At 40.2% G+C, this 19,757-nt stretch overlaps 1 protein-coding gene across 2 annotated transcripts in view; it reads right to left on the reverse strand.

Moving 5' to 3' along the window:
* The window catches only part of ALDH1L2 (aldehyde dehydrogenase 1 family member L2), a 67,291-nt gene that overhangs the window by 33,235 nt on the left and 14,299 nt on the right, over window positions 1-19,757 (reverse strand). Inside the window, exons 3-10 of one of the 2 annotated variants that reach the window (XM_030320428.1) lie at window positions 16,907-17,141; window positions 13,625-13,790; window positions 11,806-11,907; window positions 11,506-11,595; window positions 9,518-9,652; window positions 8,248-8,373; window positions 7,592-7,683; window positions 6,148-6,295 (exon numbers count right to left, since the gene is read on the reverse strand). In XM_030320428.1, coding sequence (XP_030176288.1) covers window positions 6,148-6,295; window positions 7,592-7,683; window positions 8,248-8,373; window positions 9,518-9,652; window positions 11,506-11,595; window positions 11,806-11,907; window positions 13,625-13,790; window positions 16,907-17,141 — 1,094 coding nt within the window. The remainder of the gene's footprint in view (window positions 1-6,147; window positions 6,296-7,591; window positions 7,684-8,247; window positions 8,374-9,517; window positions 9,653-11,505; window positions 11,596-11,805; window positions 11,908-13,624; window positions 13,791-16,906; window positions 17,142-19,757) is intronic. The other variant, XM_030320429.1, reaches the window with a different exon arrangement.

A 19,757-nucleotide genomic window follows, 5' to 3' on the forward strand; every position in this document is an offset into this window, starting at 1 on the left:
AGAAGACAAAATTATGGAGAATAATGAAGCAGAAAGAGAGGGAAACAAAGTCAAGAGAGCATGATACAAGACTTAGAGAACTCAGTGACCTATTTTTAATTTTTTTTTTTCAACGTTTATTTATTTTTGGGAGAGAGAGAGACAGAGCATGAACGGGGGAAGGGCAGAGAGAGGGAGACACAGAATCGGAAGCAGGCTCCAGGCTCTGAGCCATCAGCCCAGAGCCTGACGCGGGGCTCGAACTCACGGACCGCGAGATCGTGACCTGGCTGAAGTCGGAGGCTTAACCGACTGCGCCACCCAGGCGCCCCTGTCAGTGACCTATTAAAAAGGAATAATATCCAAATCATATAAGTTCCAGAAGATGAAGAGAGAGAAAAAGTGGCAAAATGTTTATGTGAGAAAATTAAAGTGGAACATGTTCTTAATCTGGGAAAGGATACAGACATCAAAATCCAAGAGACACAGAGAACTCCCATTAGATTCAACAAAAATGACCATCAATAAGGCATATCATAGTTGAATTCACAAGACACACAGAAAGACTTATGAAAGCAGCAAGGGAAAAATGTTCTTAGCCTATAAGGGAAGAAAGATCAGGTTCACAGCAGACCTATCCACAAAACTTGGCAGGCCAGAAAGGAGTGGCAAGATATATTCAACATGCTGAATTGGAAAAATATGCAGCCAAGAATTATTTATCCAGCAAGGGTATCATTCAAAATAGAAGGAGAGATAAAGAGTTTCCCAGACAAACAAAAACTAAAGGAGTTCATGACCACTACACCAGCCCTGCAGAAAATTTTAAGGGGGACTCTGAGTGGAGAAAAGATGAAACAAAACAAAAAAGACCAAAAGCAACAAAGACGAGAAAGGACCAGAGAACATCACCAGAAACACCAACTCTACAGGCAACACAATAGCACTAAATTATCTTTCAGTACTGACTCTTTTAGTCAATGGACTAAAAGCTCCAATCAAAAGACATAGGGTATCAGAATGGATAAGAAAACAAGACCCATCTATATGCTGCTTACAAGAGACCCATTTGAGACCTAAGATACCTACAGATTGAAAGGGGATGGAGAACCATCTATCATGCTAATGGTCACCAAAAGAAAGCTGAAGTAGCCATATGTATATCAGACAAACTAGATTTTAAAATAAAAAGTGTAACAAGACATGAAGAAGGGTAATATATCATAATTAAGGGGACTATCCACCAAGAAGACCTAACAATTGTAAACATTCATGCTACCAACATGAAACACCCAAATATATAAATCAATCACAAACATAAACATAAACAAACAAACTCATTGATAATAGTACCACAATAGTAGGGGATTTCAACACCCCACTTACAGCAATGGGCAGATCATGTAAGCAGAAAATCACCAAGGAAACAATGATTTGAATGACACACTGGTCTGGATGGACAAAACATATATTCAGCACATTTCATCCTAAAGCAGCAGAATACACATTCTTCTCAAGGGCACATGGACTATTCTCCAGAATAGATACTGGGACACAAATCAGCCCTTAACAAGCACAAAAATATAGAGATCATACCTTGCACATTATCAGACCACAACACTATGAAACATGAAATCAACTACAAGAAAAAAATTGGAAAGACCATGAATACTTGGAGATTAAAGAACATCCTCCTAAAGAATGAATGGGCTAGCCAAGAAATTAAAGAGGAAATTAGAAAGTACATGAAAGCCAATGATAATGAAAACACAATAGCCCAAAACCTCTGGGATGCAGCAAAGGTGGTCATAAGAAGGAAATATATAGCAATCCAGGCCTTCCTATAGAAGGAAGAAAGGTCTCAAATACACAACCTAACCCTACACCTAAAAGAGATGGAAAAAGAATAGCAAATAAAGTCAAAAACCAGCAGAAGATAGGAAATAAGATTAGAGCAGAAATCAATGGTATCAAGATTAAAAAAAAAAAAAAAAACAATAGAATGAAACTAGAAGCTGGTAGTTTGAAAGAATTAACAAAATCGATACCCCCCTAGCCAGACTGATCAAAAAGAAAAAGGAAAGGACCCAAATAAATAAAATCATGAATGAAAGAGGAGAGATCACAACCAACACCACAGAAATACAAGTAATAATAAAAGAATATGAGCAATTATATGCCAACAAATTGGGCAATCTGGAAGAAATGGATAAATTTCTAGAAATATACAAACTACTAAACTGAAACAGGAAGAAATAGAAACTTTGAACAGACCCATAACCATTAAAGAAATTGAATCAGTAATCAAAAATCTCCCAACAAACAAGAGTCCAGGGTGATGGCTTTCCAGGGGAATTCTACCAAACATTTAAAGAAGAGTTAACACCTGTTATTTTGAAGTTTTTCCAAAAAATAGAAATGGAAGGAAAACTGCCAAACTCATTCTACAAGGCCAGCATTACCTTGATTCCAAAACCAGACAGAGACCCCACTAAAAAGGAGAACTATAGACCAATTTCCCTGATGAACATAGATGCAAAAATTCTCAAGAAGATACTAGCAAACCAGATCCAACAATACATTAAAAGAATTATTCACCACGATCAAGTGGGATTTATTCCTGGGATGCAGGGCTGGTTCAATATCCACAAATGAATCAATATGATACATCACATTAATAAAAGAAAGGATAAGAACCACATGATCTTCTCAATAGATGCAGAGAAAGCATTTGACAAAATGCAGCATCCTTTCTTGATAAAAACCCTCAAGAAATTAGGAATAGAAGGATCATACCTCAAGATCATAAGAGCCATATGCAAAAGACCCACCAGTAAGATCATCCTCAATGGGGAAAAACTGAGAGCTTTCCCCTAAGGTCAGGAACACGACAAGGATGCCTACTCTTGCCACTGTTATTCAACATAGTGTTGGAAGTCCTAGCCTTAGCGATCAGACAACACAAAGAAATAAAAGGCATCCAAATCTGCAAGGAGGCAGCCAAACTTTCACTCTTTGCAGACAACATGATATTCTATGTGGAAAACCCAAAATATTCCACCAAAAAATGGCTAGAACTGATTCATGAATTCAACAAAGTCACAGGATATAAAATCAGTGTACAGAAATCAGTTGCATTTCTATGTAATAATGAAACAGCAGAAAGATAAATCAAGGAATCGATCCCATTTACAATTGCACCAAAAACTATAAAATACCTAGGAATAAATGTAACCAAAGAGGTAGAAAATCTATACACTGAAAACTATAGAAAGTTTATGAAAGAAACTGAAGACACACACAAAAAAATGGAAAAACATTCCGTGCTTATGGATTGGAAGAACAAATATTGTTAAAATGTTGATACTACCCAAAGCAGTCTATGTATTCAGTGCAATCCGTATCAAAATAACACCAGCATTCTTCATAGCGCTAGAACAAACAATCCTAATATGGAACCAGAAAAGACCCTGAATAGTCAAAGCAATCCTGAAAAAGAAAACCAAAGCTGGAGGTACCATAATCCCGGACTTCAAGCTGTATTACAAAGCTGTAATCATCAAGACAGTATGGTACTGGCATGAAAACAAACACATAGATCAATGGAACAGAATAGAGAACCCAGAAATGGACCCACAAACGTATGGCCAACTAATCTTTGACAAAACAGGAAATCATATCCAATGGAAAAAAGACAGTCTCTTCAGCAAGTGGTGCTGGGAAAACTGGACAGCGACATGCAGAAGAATGAACCTGGACCAATTCCTTACACCATACACAAAAATAAATTCAAAGTAGATGAAAGACCTAAACATAAGTCAGGAAGCCATCAAAATCCTAGAGGAGAAAACAGGCAACAACCTCTTTGACCTCGACTGCAGCCAACTTCTTGACATGTCTCTGGAAGCATGGGAAACAAAAGCAAAAATGAAGTATTGGGACCTCATCAAAATAAAAAACTTCTGCACAGAGAAGGAACAATCAGCAAAACTAAAAGGCAACTGATGGAACGGGAGAAGATATTTGCAAATGACATATCAGATAAAGGGTTAGTATCCAAAATCTATAAAGAACTTATCAAACTCAACACCCAAAAAACAACTAATCCAGTGAAGAAATGGGCAAAAGACATGAATAGACACTTCTCCAAAGAAGACATCCAGATGACTAACAGACACATGAAAAAATGCTCAACATCACTCATCATCAGGGAAATACAAGTCAAAATCACAATAAGATACCACTCACACCTGTCAGAATGGCTAAAATTAAATTAACAACTCAGGCAACCACAGATGTTGGCGAGGATGTGGAGAAAGAGGAATCCTTTTGCACTGCTGGTGGAAATGCAAACTGGTGCAGCCACTCTGGAAAACAGCATGGTGGTTTCTCAAAAAATTAAAAATTGAGCTACCCTACAATGCAGCAATTGCACTATTAGGTATTTATCCAAGGGACACAGGTGTGCTGTTTAGAAGGGGCACATGCACCTCAATGTTTATAGCAGTGGTGTTGACAATAGCCAAAGTATGGAAAAAGCCCAGGTGTCCATCAATGGATGAATGGATAAAGAAGATGTGGCATACATATACAATGGAATATTACTTGGTGGTCAAAAAGAATAAACTCTTGCCGTTTGCAACAACATGGATGGAACTAGAGTGTATCATGCTAAGTGAAATCAGTCAGTCAGAGAAAGACAAATATCATATGACATCACTCATATGTGGACTTTAAGAAACAAAACAGATGAACATAGGGGAAGGGAAGCAAAAATAAGATAAAACGTAAGAGACAAACTGTAAGAGACTCTTAAATAAAGAGAACAAACCGAGGGTTGCTGGAGGAGTGTTGGATGGGGGAATGGGCTAAATGGGTGTGGGGCATGAAGGAGGACACTTGTTGGGATGAGCACTGGGTGTTATACGTAAGTGATGAATCACTAATTTCTATTCCTAAGATCCTTATCACACTATATGTTAACTAACTTGGATTTAAATTAAAAAAAAAAAAGACTCAGAAGAGAGAACTGGTAGAGAATAGGGGCACTACAACCATTTCAGTTAACACGTGGTTTTCTCTAAAGGCCTAGCCTTACATAGATGAAAACTCTTTGGAACTAAGATATGTAATGTGTTTTCATTCAGTGCATATCGATATTTTGTAGCATGCTAAAATAAAAAAATAAATAAACTTGGGCATAATAAGAAAAAAAAAGTTCCACAATCAGATAGTGGTGATGGTTGCACAACTCTGTGAATATACTTAAAACCACTGAACTGGGGGCGTCTGGGTGGCTCAGTGGGTTGAGCAGTGGGGTCTTGACTTTGGCTCAAGTCATGATCCCAGAGTTATGGGATTGAACCTCATATTGGGGAGAGAAGATTCTTCCTCTCTCCCTCTGCCCCTCTCCCCTGCACATGCACCCTCTCTCTCTCTCTAAAAAGCAAAACAACTACTGAACTGTACATTTTAATTTCTTTAAATGTTTATTATTTTAAGAGAGAAGGAGGGCACGCAAGTGGGGGAGGGGCAGAAGCAGAGAGAGAGAGAGAATCCCACGCAGCCTCCATGTGCAATTTGGAGCCCGACTCAGGGCTTGATATGGGGCTCCATCCCATGACCACGAGATCATCATGGGAGATCATGATCAAGAGTCAGACACTTAACTGAGTAAGCCACCCAGGTGTCCCTTAACTGTACATTTTTAAAGGGTGAATGTAATGGTGTCTGAATTATAAGTCACTAAAATACCTGTTTTAAAAGGTATTTAAAATGTGGGGCGCCTGGGTGGCTCAGTCAGTTAAGTGTCTGACTTCGGCTCAGGTCATGATCTCACAGTTTGTGAGTTCAAGTCCCGCATCAGGCTCTGTGCTGACAGCTCAGAGCCTGGAGCCTGCTTCAGATTCTGTGTCTCCCCCTCCCCCCCGTCTCTCTCTCTGCCCCTCCCCTACTCACACTCTGTCTGTCTCTCTCTCAAAAAATAAATAAACATTAAAAATAAATAAATAAATAAATAAATAAATACATACATACATACATAAATACATACATACATAAATAAATAAAAGGTCATAAATGTAAAAACAAATGGACAAAAGGAACCACATTCCTTTATAGTGTATGGGTCCTAATGATTTAGATTTCCTGAAGCACAGAAAAGCTTACATAATCCACCACCAGCTCCTCTTCTGATTCTCCTCCTCTCAGTTTCCTCACAACTTTCTGAATGAAGTCTTCAAACTTGGTGGCCAGATACACATCTTCATTCTGTAGTTGAAGCCCACCGCACTTCTGTCTGATCTCTTCAACCAGCCTTCAGGTAAGAACCAGTTCACGTTACTTACATTTTAAAAAGAGTTTAGGGGCACTGTGTCATTACATTTGTCAAGTTGCTTTGAGATAAGACATGTCACATGCCTATTTACCACCTATGAGATCTTCTATGATAACTGAAGAAATTGATAAGACCGGGAGAACAAAATCAAAAAGCTGCATTCTAAAAAATTTTTTACTGTTTATTTATTTTGAGAGAGACAGAAAACACATGTGCACATGTGTGTGCATGAGAGGGGGAGTGGCAGAGAGGGACAGAGAGAGAAAGAGAGAGAGAGAGAGAGAGAGAGAGAGAGAGAGAGAGAATCTTGAGCAGACTCCATGTTATCAGCACAGACCCCAATGCAGGGCTCAATCTCACAAGCCTCGAGATCATGACCTGAGCTGAAACCTAGAGTTGGAGGCTTAACCAACTGAGCCACCCAGGTGCCCCTAAAAGGTGTCTGGAGGGACAGTGGATATTCTTTTGTCTTTAACTTTGTGCATGGCTATGATAAAAGAAACCAAGGCAAAAACATTTTACTTACTTGCAAGCAAGATAATTAAGGGGCACATAAAATCAGTTCCTATCCTTTCAAAGGTGCTCAAGGAATAAGGAATAAAGAAAAGTCCCTAATGTAAATAAAGAATATGAAACAAAAGACATTGTATAATATTTTCTGTAGATCATATATAAGAATGGAGCAAACATTTGTTTTATTACGTGGTTAGTGTTGGTACTAAGCAGAATCAAAATTATTTTTGAGGGGAACCTTGGTGGCTCAGTCGGTTAAGCGTCCGACTTTAGCTCAGGTCATGATCTTATGGTTCATGGGTTCAAGCCCTGCATTGGGCTCTGTGCCGACAGCTCAGAACCTGGATCCTCTGTGTCTTCCTCTTCTTCTGCTCCTCCCCTGCTTGCACTATGTTTCTCCTCTCTCAAAAATAAATAAACATCAAAAAAAAAATTCTCATTTAGAGCTTCCCAACTCCAGTGTCATATTGGGGGAAAATTAGCTAACAAATGTGAGGACGAATTTTAAAAAGAAACAAACAATTAGAAGCACTGATTTTCTAGGTATACAGGAGATATGAAAACAACTCCTGGCTAGTGACAGAGAAAGGAACAAAGATATGTGTTTGGCCGTGGAAACAAACAATCCAAAAAAGATGAAGAAAAGAGAAATAGAATAATGGTAGAGTGATAACATCCAGAACAAAGGATTGGATTGGATCTTCAAAGTCAAAGTCAAAATCCCCAGTGGAGGGGTGTGAGTCAACAGGGTGATAGTTTTACCTGACAACATCCATTGAGCTTGCTCCAGATTTAAAGAAGTCTGTCGAGTCTTCAATAACAGGGACGTTACTTAAAATTCCAGCCCAGATGACCTATACGGCAAGGATAATTTTTATGAAGGGCGTGCCATGAAAAACACAGTGGCAGAGACTGACCAGTGCCTCACCAAACCTACTTTTTTTTTTTTCATCTTGGATACATGGTCTGACTATATTTTTTAGCAACTCTTCAAGTTAGATGTAGCCGTATGACTGACTTCTAGCCAATGAGCATGAGCGGAGGTGAACTTGACACCCAGTCTTGACCCATGAAGAACCTCCTTCACACAATTCTCTGTGCGCTTTTGCCCTTTTTGGCTGTCTGGACTGTAGGTGACTTTGAAGATAGCATAGCCTGTGTCCCTGAATGACTCCACCCCTAATCCTCACATTCCAGCTTCACCTCTAATCCCCCTGCCAACCTAGAACTGCCTGGGATTATTTTGTGAGTGAGAAATAACTTTGCATATACATTTTGGAGTTGATTCCTACTATGGCTAACACAAAAAAGAGGAGAAATAAAGTTCCATCCTCACTACTCTGAAGACTGATGGTACAGTTGCAAAAATGCTTCAGTTTTGCAAGGTAAGGGTAACATTAAGGACATCACATGTTCACCTTGATGGTCCCTGCCACCTTCACCTCTTCGGCTGTAAGTTCTAGCACTGAGGTCTCACCCGCTGAAAAGTACTGAGAGGCTGGAATCATTCTTCCATCTTCAAACTGCAAATTCCTCACCATCAGCTACAGTGCAGCAACAAGACAAACAGAAGGATTGAAGATTAGGACAATTCAAAAGTGAGGTTGGTAGGGGAAGACGTGTCGTAGATTACACAAATACAAGGGGCAACTTATTTGGCAAATACAAAAATATGGATAGAAAGCACTCACCATTATTTGTAAAAGGACTGAAATGGTATTTTAATAAAGGCAGCAGAAAGGAGAAAGTTAAGTCTAGGGGTAGATACATCTCAAAATGGGTAATAAGCTCCCAAAAAATTGGCATTTGGATATATGTAGACTAAAACCTACTGTAACTCCTCTTCCTCCTCCTCCCCCTCCTCCTCCTCCTCTTCCTCCTCCTCCCATCATTTGAACACTTACTCTGTAGCAGGCACAGTGCTATGTATTCATGTATGGATGCACGTATCTCATTTTAGTCTCATAAATCCCAATGGAAGCAGGTGCCATTATTATCCCCATTTTACTGATGAGGAAATGGAGACTCAGTGAGGGTAAGTGATTTGCCCAATGCCGCACAGCTGGGGTTACAACCGAGAAGCAGCTGGACCCTGAAGCCTACAATCTTAATAACTGATCTACCCTGCCAGCTACCAGAATATATCTGTAAGCTGCAAATTCCCCTTTGCTTTCTTCAAAGAGCGCACTGGGGCCAAGGGCCCATGCTTCCAAGCACAGCAGTGAGGGTGGCTGCCTGCGTGGAAGGCAAAGGCAAGGAGCATCTGAAGAGGGCCACATCCATTGCATTTAGCCTCCTGGGCTCCAGCAGTGGGAAGGCAGACAGATGGGACTACTGTCTGTTTTATAGATGAGGAAACAGAGACTCAGAGGGGAGAAGCGTCCTCCACAAGACCAGTAAGTGGCAGAGCAGGGATTCACATCCTGTTTCCTGACTAAATTCCAAACTCTTTCTACTGTGCCACCAAGGTGACTGCACAGGTCCTTGAGGCTCATCCTAGGGAGACTTGTTCTCAACTAGGCACACAGAGCCAGCTCATCCCCCGACAGAAATAGGGCATGGGTATCTCGAGCCTCCCATGTCCCACTGCAAAGATGGATTACCTTGTAAAAGGTATTTCCTTAGTAGCTTGGGTTATAGAAGGAAACCAAAAATGTTACTTTATAGGTGACCATATTGAACACTCACTGCTTTTCCATCATTACCAAAAAGAACAAGTCCATTTTTGGTAACAAGACCAGGCTTCGTGGCACCTTTGATTTCCAGTGGTTCTCCAGAAGGCACGGAGCTTTTCAGCAATGACGAGCCATAAAATGTGACCATCTAATAAAGAGATCAAACCCATGTGAAATGAGGGAGTTACACCTACAAACAGGGGTGTGTGCAAACAGCACTCCCTGCAAAAAAGCTCCAGTTGGAATCATCATCTCTGATAAAATCGGAACACCCCAATGTGGGAGACTGTATCAAGCATCTGTGGAAATGACACCGAGCAAGAGATAGTTTATGAATGTACGACTGAAGAGTTTCAAGAATGCCTCACAACCAGATGACATTTATCATTTCTTCACATGGATACGAAGGTAAATGAAACAAAAAGGTCTTGCAGACTTCGATTTTCAAAGGGGAGGGGAGGTGGTGATGGTAGAGAGTCAGTGAGGGCAGGCGCAGGTAGCAACCAGATGATTACAGTCCAGTGCGATTACTGATGGGAAGTACAGGGTGCTTTGTGGGTCAGTTCATGGAAACAGGACTGGATCCAGACTGTAACTAAGAAAACGTGATGGTAATTGATTTGTGATTGTAATTCTATGACTATTAGCTATCATCTATTGAAGATTATAAGTTAACATTTATTGAATACACATGCCCAGAACTCAGTATGTAAATGAATTAACATGTATTAACTCACTTAATTTTCACAATGACCTGTAGCCAATAAAAGAGACACTATTATTATTTTTTAAGTGTATTTATTTTGAGAGAGAGTGTGTGTGTGCATGCGCAAGAAAGGGGCGGGGGGGGGGGGAGGGAGAGAGAGAACCCCAAGCAGATTCTATGCTGTTAGTGGAGCCCGATGCAGGGCTTGATCCCTGAACCGTGAGATCATGACCCAAGCCAAAATCAAGACTCAGATGCTTAACCAACTGAGCCACCCAGGTGCTATTATTAGTCCCATTTGCAATAAGGAACCCAAAGCCCCGCTGGTTAAGTAACCTGCCTGAGATTACTCAGCAAACAGTGGCAGAGCCAGAATTTTAACAGAAACATTCTGGCTTCAGTTCCCACTCACTTAACTACTGCACTGAACTCCCTCTCTTGGTCCTTCCTGATCCCACATATTTTTGTTGGCACCTAATACATACTAAGAATCCTGCTTAAGTGAGGATATTATCAAGACAATAACATGAAGTCCTTGCCCCATGGAGTACAAAGCCTAGTAGGGGTGGGGGGATTGATAAATAAAGAGACCCTGACAATATATAATACGCTGTGTCAGAGGCAGGCAGGGGGTTGTTGGACCAGGAGGAGGGACCCCCAACCTGGCCAGCACGGGCCTGTGAAGTCAGGGAACTCCCAAGGAGAGCTGAAACCTGAGAGCCAAGTTGGGTTGAGATTTCCCAGGGATTATAAGGCCCTTCCTGCTCCTCCCCTGCCCCCCCCCCCCCCACCCCCGCCCCCGCCCCCGCCCCCGCCCCGGCCACCTCTCCCACCTGCTCCTCACACCTGAGGCTCTTTGGGACTCCTAGACTGGGTAACACTCTCCTATCTCTGGGTCTTTGCTTCTTTGTTTCCTTCTCTACCTGCTGACCTCTTGAAGGGCAAACAAATGGACCAGCTTTTCTAGGAAGCCTTTCCTACTGCACCTGAGTCTGGGCCTCAAGGATAATATTTGTCTTATTGCCTTGTGAGTGCTTATTCACTTCTCTGCTTTCTCCATAAAACTGCAGGCTCCTTGAGAGCAGAGGCTGTGCCTAGCATCTGCTTCACAGCAAATGCTCAGTACGAGTAAAGATGGGGGTGTTTTCATCCAGCTGGTCACATATACCTAGAATCACAGACCCTCTTCATGACCAAGGAAAGAACCAGAGGACTTATGTGTAATACCTTTTACAAAGGTAACACACACACACACACACACACACACACACACACAATTGGTCCCTGGCACATACCTGTCCATTTATCTCTGTCCAAGCTCCAGGGACTTTATCATGACCTCGGATCCAGTTATGCAAAACTTCGGCAGACTGATCCCAAGAAATCTAGGAAAGCACAAAGCTGAATCTCCTAATGCTATGAGTGTCAAAGGCAATAGAAACATCTCTCTCCATCAGTGGTGGAAGTGGGGTTGGGTAAGCATAGAATAGGCTGGATTGGAGATCTACCCTTTGGCCAGGAAATTGTACGTTGGGAACTACTTAAAGGTAAATGGCCAAGAACTTTGGGGTGTATTACTGAGTGGATATAAATACCTCAGCATTTTCCTTTTTCTGGATGCCTTCAAATGTTGCTCCTTCTTCTGGTTGGGGAATGCGAGGAGCTTTTCCATCGGCTATGAGTTGAACAGCTTCCACCTAAAGCCAAAAACATTATCTGGGTTATAGCCCAATGGTCAGCAATGGCATCATCTGTTTAATTGAAGCTCTGCAAAACAGAATTGCTACATAGAAATCTGTCCAGAGAGTCAGACTATAATAATAGACAACTACCATTTCTTCAGGTCCATCTATGTGCCAGGCAATGTGATAGCTACTTCACAGAAAATATCCTTTGCAGACATCACACCAATCCTGCCAGGTAGATATTATTATTCTGGTTTTATGAGAAAAACGAGGCCTAAGTGAAGCAACTAGCTCAAGAGCAGAGGTAGCCAATAGGCATCAGAAGCAAGATCTCCATCCAAGTCTACCTATTGCCAATATAAAGCCTGTACTCTTAAAAATGACTCCCTTGTTTCAACAAATTTCAACATCCTTTGATGACCCAGTGGGAATTTCAGTAATATAATTGTAAAATAAGTCACTGTGAGTGATTTCTATTTATCACGATGATTCTAGAAAGTGGTACGTTGTTATATTTAAGAAATTCAACTTACTTTCTAGTGTAGGACACCTGAAATTTAAAAATAATTAAAATCTACCCATGAGTTTGATTGCCTTTGGGATGTGTCCTGAATTCTCTTCTGTGCCAGATTCTCGTTTGCCTTGAGAGTCTCTCTCCTTCATGGGGAGGCCTACCTGAGCTTCAGTTCCCAGACCTCGCTCTCAGCATACACAGCTGCTGACCAACACCCACCCCCCAAAAGTATGCGGATGGAGAGACCTGAGAACAGGGCCAGTTCATAGCTCATTTACTTGCCCACGTGTAGCCATAATATCATTGGATACATGATCTGGGCTTGAGTAAATGCCACTGAACACACCCAACACTATTTTGATTGTAATGATCATTTTTTAGCACCTACTGTGTGCCAGGCACGTTACACAAATGCTACCTAATTTTCATAGCATGCCTGTAAGTCAGGCAGTTATCTACACTTTACAGATAAGGAAACCAAGGCTGGCGAAGCTAAGTGACTTGCCTACTGTCACAACAGGTAAGCAGTAGAATGAGAACTTTGGTGTCTTTCTGACACCAGTGCCCTACTCTCTTAATCATTAAATGATACAAACAAATCACTTTTGTCTTTCCTCCTAAATCCACAGCTGCTGCTTTTTCCTAATGTCCATCTCTATGTGGCTGCTTCTACTATATATATCGAACTCGGAAAAAATTAAATAACACTGAAATTATCTTTCAGTATTTCTACAAGCTAATATATTTTTATGTTGTGGTGCACGTGCTTTGAGCTTTTTACCCAGAGCACATCTGAAAAAATTAAGCAATGCCAAATTTCACCCTGTTACATAGACTGATTTCAAACACTTTTGAAGGAAGTCCAACTTCCATAGCAAAATTTCTTAAGAGTCTGTACACTTCTTTACAATTAGTCATTATAAACAGGGTTGGAGATTCAAGTATTTGGCAAAATAAATGAAGCCATTTCATTGCTACTTCATCCATTTTATCAGTGCTCTCAGAAGAACAAGATAGCTTCACAAACTAAGAAATTTTAACATTCAGATTTCCACCCTAAATATACCATCCTACTGGCAAATATAAAATCTAATTTTGTTTTTCAGCTTTATACTGTGTATAACAATTAATATAGGAAAATTCTCAAAAAAAGAAAAATATTTCTAAAATCTTAAAGGTTTACTAAATTCTTCTCGATGGCATAAATATACTAACCATGGCTTTGATTCCTTCAGGAAAGAGAAACCGATTATAAAGTGCATCCACTGTATCATTGGGTTCAACATCACATGACTTCTGAAGAAGGATGGGTCCTGTGTCTAAACCATCATCAGCCCAGAAAACAGAAAACCCAGCTTTCTTATCTCCCATAATTAGAGTCCTGTGAAAAGAAGAGCTTCAACTTAAAATGTTGGTATAATGTATGACAAAGTGATGCGTTAGTGATATTAAAGTACAAGATAGTTATAGTGGAAAGTAGACAGTGAGGGAAGCTACCATGAGAAATTAACAGCAAAGCCAGGAGATGTCAGCATTCATAAAATCACTACTTAATGGTACCACTATTTTGTACATTCCCATATCTATAGTCTTTCTTGTTAATACACACTAATGACTGCTAGTCTATTCAAAAGGGCATTGGAGCCCATCATTACTACCACTCATTAACTGCCAGTTGCCAGCTTTCTACTGTGGCATCAAGCAATTTTGCCCACCTGGGTCCAATTCCTACATCATAGTTGACCCTGTATTAGGCAGAATAAGATAAAGGAAAATAAAGCGGAAGATACTCAGTAAAGGAGAACTGATTATTAATTGAGATGATATAATTTGGACATAAGTGTCAGAGCTAGAATTAGCTCTAGATTGTCCATGTAAATTATAGTAAAAGATGGTTGGTTAATCCAACTCTTTGTATTTTATGCTCTAGGAAGCTTAGCCTAAGAGAAAATGTTGGCCCTGGGGGCTCCTGGGTGGCTCACTTGGTTGGGCATCTGACTCTTGATTTTGGCTCAGGTCATGATCTCACAGTTCATGGGACTGAGCACCATGTGGGGCTCTGCACTGGTAGCACAGAGCCTACTTGGGATTCTCTCTACCTCTCTCTCTGCCCCTCCCCCACTCATGTACACACTCACGCACACACTCTCTCCCAAAATAAATAAATAAACTTAAAAAACAAAAAAAGAAAAAGAAAATGTTGGCCCTTAAGAGCATATAATACAATCAATAAGCTGAATATGTGAACAAATACATATAAAAGTATATCAGAGAGCAGGCTAATATCGACATCATCCATGTTTATGACCTAAATTTTTTTTTTGTGGTATAATTTTTTTTTTATTTAACTTTATTTTTTATTTTTTAAAATTTATATCCAAATTAGTTAGTATATAGTGAAGCAATGATTTCAGTAGATTCCTTAATGTCCCTTACCCATTTAGCCCATCCCCCCTCCCACAACCCCTCCAGCAACCCTCAGTTTGTTCTCCATATTTATGAGTCCCTTCTGTTTTGTCCCCCTCCCTGTTTTCATATTATTTTTGTTTCCCTTCCCTTATGTTCATCTGTTTTGTCTCTTAAAGTCCTCATATGAGTGAAGTCATATGATTTTTGTCTTTCTCTGACTGACTAATTTCACTTAGCATAATACCCTCCAGTTCCATCCACGTGGTTGCAAATGGCAAGATTTCATTCTTTTTGATTGCTGACTAATACTCCATTGTATTTATATACCACATCTTCTTTATCTATTCATCCATTGGTGGACATTTGGGCCCTTTCCATACTTTGGCTATTGTTGATAGTGCTGCTATAAACATGGGGGTGCATGTGTCCCTTCGAAACAGCACACCTGTGTCCCTTGGATAAATACCTAATAGTGCAATTGCTGGGTCGTAGGGTAGTTCTATTTTTAGTTTTTTGAGGAACCTCCATACTGTTTTCCAGAGTGGCTGCACCAGCTTGCATTCCCACCAACAATGCAAAAGAGATCCTCTTTCTCCGCATCCTCACCAACATCTGTTGTTGCCTGAGTTGTTAATGTTAGCCATTCTGACAGGTGTAAGGTGGTATCTTATTGTGGTTTTGATTTGTATTTCCCTGATGATGAGTGATGTTGAGCATTTTTTCATGTGTCAGTTGGCCATCTGGATGTCTTCTTTGGAGAAGTGTCTATTCATGTCTTTTGCCCATTTCTTCACTGGATTATTCGTTTTGGGGGTGTTGAATTTGTTAAGTTCTTTGTAGATTTTGGATACTAACCCTTTATCTGATATGTCATTTGCAATATGACCTAAATAATTTAAAATTTTTTTTTTCAACGTTTATTTTATTTTTGGGACAGAGAGAGACAGAGCATGAACGGGGGAGGGGCAGAGAGAGAGGGAGACACAGAATCGGAAACAGGCTCCAGGCTCTGAGCCATCAGCCCAGAGCCTGACGCGGGGCTCGAACTCCCAGACCGCGAGATCGTGACCTGGCTGAAGTCGGACGCTTAACCGACTGCGCCACCCAGGCGCCCCTGACCTAAATAATTTTAAATCTCAGAGCTACTAATCGAGCAAGATCTAAGTCAATGAATCAATCAATCACTCTTTTCAGAAATATTGAGGAATTAATTGGCATTATGTTATCAAGAGACTTGCAAACATTCATATACTTTGACCCAGTGATTCTGCATGTAGAAGAAATGTGAAATGAGAAAAACTACAAGTTTAAATGCAAAGATAACCACACAGTACCATTTACAAGAGCAAAAAGAAAAAAAAAATCAATTCATGCATATACAATGAAGTGTTATTCACCACATTGAAACTAAGTGTAGTTTTCTGCCTAATTAATAACTTGACACTGAGAGATATCAAGGAGATGCACAGGTAAAGGAGAGAAGGCAGAAAAGTGTACCTACAGCAATAAAAATGTTAGATCATAGCCGCTTCCCTCAAGGAGCTTAAAGTTGAACAGAAGACAGATAACAAAGAAGATAATTTCAGGTAATTCAGCATTTCCTGACATGTGCTTGAGATTCTCTGTGCAAAAAACAGTTCTATGGTCGAATAAGTTTGGGAACATTGTATACTCAGATTCCCTCTTAGAGATTATAATGCTCTCTCACTCAACACATATAATAGGTTCTAAGAAGTCCTGTGATCAAGAAATCCATCATAAACCAAACTTGTCTGACTATAGAACCTTTGTTTGCTCAGTTACTTAGTTAAGGGTTCTGACTATAGAACCTTTGTTTGCAAACCTTTGTTTGCTCAGTTACTTAGTTAAGCCTAATGAAGCCAGTACGCCATAGACTATTCTTGGGAAATGCTATCTAGCCCATGCTGTACCTCTATGTCTCAGGGGAGTTCATGCAATAGTAGCAATCAATCAGGGCCTCACACCTCCTCAAGCACACCTAGTTCTTTGATCCCCTAGGTAAAAATATAGAAGATTATAGGCGATGGAAATAGGCCCATCTTCTCTGTAATTTAAAAAAATGCTCACCAGTTGATAGCAGAGGCTCCTCTATGCCTGGGAAGGATGGAGGGGTGATATATGATGGAGCCATACTTTGGGCTGTCAATTACATCCATGGGGATAAACTGTGTGCAGAAGGGAAGCACGTTTAGCTCAGCACCCACAGATTTGTAGGCCTCTGCCACCTCCTTTATGGTCTTGCCCTTGACTCTCCATCTGGGGAACTTGAACACGGGGGTCCCATCTTTCTCTGCAGCTAAAGCTGAGCAGGAAAGAGAAAATGATTTTCATTAAAAAAAAATTTGGCCATAAGTTTATATGTGCAATGTGTGGATTCACACATTGCAGTTTTCCAGCTTCATGAAACATTGACAAATAAAACACGTTGAAGAACAATTTAGATGGTCACCAGAATTTGACCTGTTACAATTTTATCATGATCCATCCATTTTTCTAATGCGATTTTTTACCTATATATTTGAGGCATAATATATTTAAACTCAAAAGTTTGTGACTAGGGGTGCCCGGGTGGTTTAGTCAGTTAAGCATCAGACTCTTGATTTCAGCTCAGGTCATGATCTCACGGTTCACAGGATCAAGTCCCACATCAGGCTCTGAGCTGATAATATGGGGTCTGCTTGGGATTTTCTCTCTCTTTCTCTCTCTCTGCCCCCACTTCCCAAAAATAAATAAATAAAACTTAAAAAAAAGTTTGTGGCTACATAACATTTAAAAAAATTTTAAGTTTATTTATTTATTTTGAGAGAGAGAGAACAGGTGCATGCAAGAGGTGGGAGGGACACAAAGAGAATCCCAACCAAGCTCCACACTTATTGTCAGATGCAGGGCTTGAACTCACAAAACTGTGAGATCATGCCTGAGCCGAAGTCAAGAGTCAGATGCTTAACCAACTGAGCCACTCAGGTGCCCCAACATTTTAAAATTTTAACTAAAGCTTTTCTCTTTTACAGATAAAAAAATTATACTTTTATTACTGATATAGCCACTTAAAGAATATTTGTTTGTTTTTTTTTTAGATTTGGAGCCAAGTGCTGCTACATCACCACTCAGATTAGACGTACTCAGCCTCTGGCACAGATGGAAAACCATGAGTCCCATCCCATGCCTGTTTCCTGGAGGGAAGTCATTTTTATTACAGAGCAAACTATAATGAGAACACATTTTCTCCACCAAACAGGCAGATCCCAAAAGATGAAGAGAGGACGTTTTTGATCTGAGCTGGGCTTGTCTATTATCTAGTTCCTTCTCCCAAATTCACCAGTCAGATAAATTAGTGGAAGAGAGAGGCCAAGAATGGAGAACACATGCTCCTCGTGAGGGTTCTGCCATACTGGAGAAGATTTGAGGCTCATTCCTGTGGAAAATGTTCTCTCTTCCCAAAAGAACATCTACCATCTTCCATTTACCTCTGTGTGGAAAAGGAGTGGCCCTCCAAAGTGCCGGTAGCACCAGCTCATTTTTTTCCATAATAAAATATCATTTTTACTAACTACATACCTTACATATATTAAGTATATATATTTATTTTCCACCAGCAATACAAAGCAACTGCATTTTAGGCAATTTTTTAAAGCTTTAAGAAAGGCTTTTTATCTGTATTTTTGGGCTCCTTTTCCTTTCTCCCCCATTTAATCAACCTTCGTTGACTTTGGAGGGGATAATGCCTCCACCAGAAAGCATAGTTACAAATCTTAAGTGAGTCCTGAAGAAATCTGGCCATCAAGCTGATGCCTTGATCAATACACTTGGAAGGATGTGAGAGACCAGTATAATAATATTCATAAAATGTTCAAAAAACGGTAAATAAATCATTTTCAGATAATAAGAAAATGAATAAATGGTGGTAAAAAATGTGAAATTGGGAGGAAACTGTGCAACGTTAAACTGGGAAAGAAAAATCAAATGAAAAACTTAGAAGTCTTCATTTTTTTTTAAGTTTATTTAGTTTGAGATACAGAGAGAGAGAGAGAGAAAGAGAGAGAGTGAGAGAGAGAGTGTGTGCACAAGCACAAGTGGGGGAGGGACAGAGAAAGAAAGAATCCCAAGCAGGCTCCATGCCGTCAGCACAGAGCCCAATGCAAGGCTCAATCCCATGACTATAGGATCATGACCTGAGCTGAAATTAAGAGTTGGAGGTTTAACTAACTGAGCCACCCAGGCACACCTAGAAGTCTTCATTTTAAAAATCTACTACACTGAGATAGGCTATGATCCTTCCATAGTAATTTGTGGCTGCCCAGGGCTATTTTCCACTGCTCTAGTTGGCTATTCTGATAACAAGAATAGTTTGCCACTGTCATTTTGATCCCTTTTCATGAACTAGGCACAGGGATGAGCACATTATATACATTATGTCATCTAACCCATGTAAGATGGGTGCTGTTGAACTAAGCTTAATCGGTTTTAACAACTTGCCCAACCTCATGCAGCTAGTAAGTGGCAGGGTCAGATTAACTGCATGACTCCAGAACATATACAGTTAACTATATGCTGTACTACATCCCAGGCTACTCTACAAGTCAAGTTGGTAGTTTTTCTTTTCTATGTTTTGCTAGCAGCCCAAATGGCCACAACGAACGGAAAGGAGGTCCCGGCCCCGGGACCAGACACTAGGGAAAGTTAGTTTCCCAGGCCATACTTTTAAAGGAGTTTTAAGAGTCACATGCTTGTAATTCTTCTGAAGTTCATGTACATGGCAGAGACTGCTAGCTGTCCCCCTTCAATCTCTAGCAAAGATTCTTCTACTTTAGCTGAGCACATAGCCACCCTGAATAAAATCCATGTTTCTCTGTCTATCCTACAAATAGATTTGGGCTGTGACTACGTTTTAGCGAGTGGGATACAAATGGGAATAATA

This window comes from Lynx canadensis, chromosome B4, assembly GCF_007474595.2.
Source record: "Lynx canadensis isolate LIC74 chromosome B4, mLynCan4.pri.v2, whole genome shotgun sequence".
NCBI lineage: Eukaryota > Metazoa > Chordata > Mammalia > Carnivora > Felidae > Lynx > Lynx canadensis.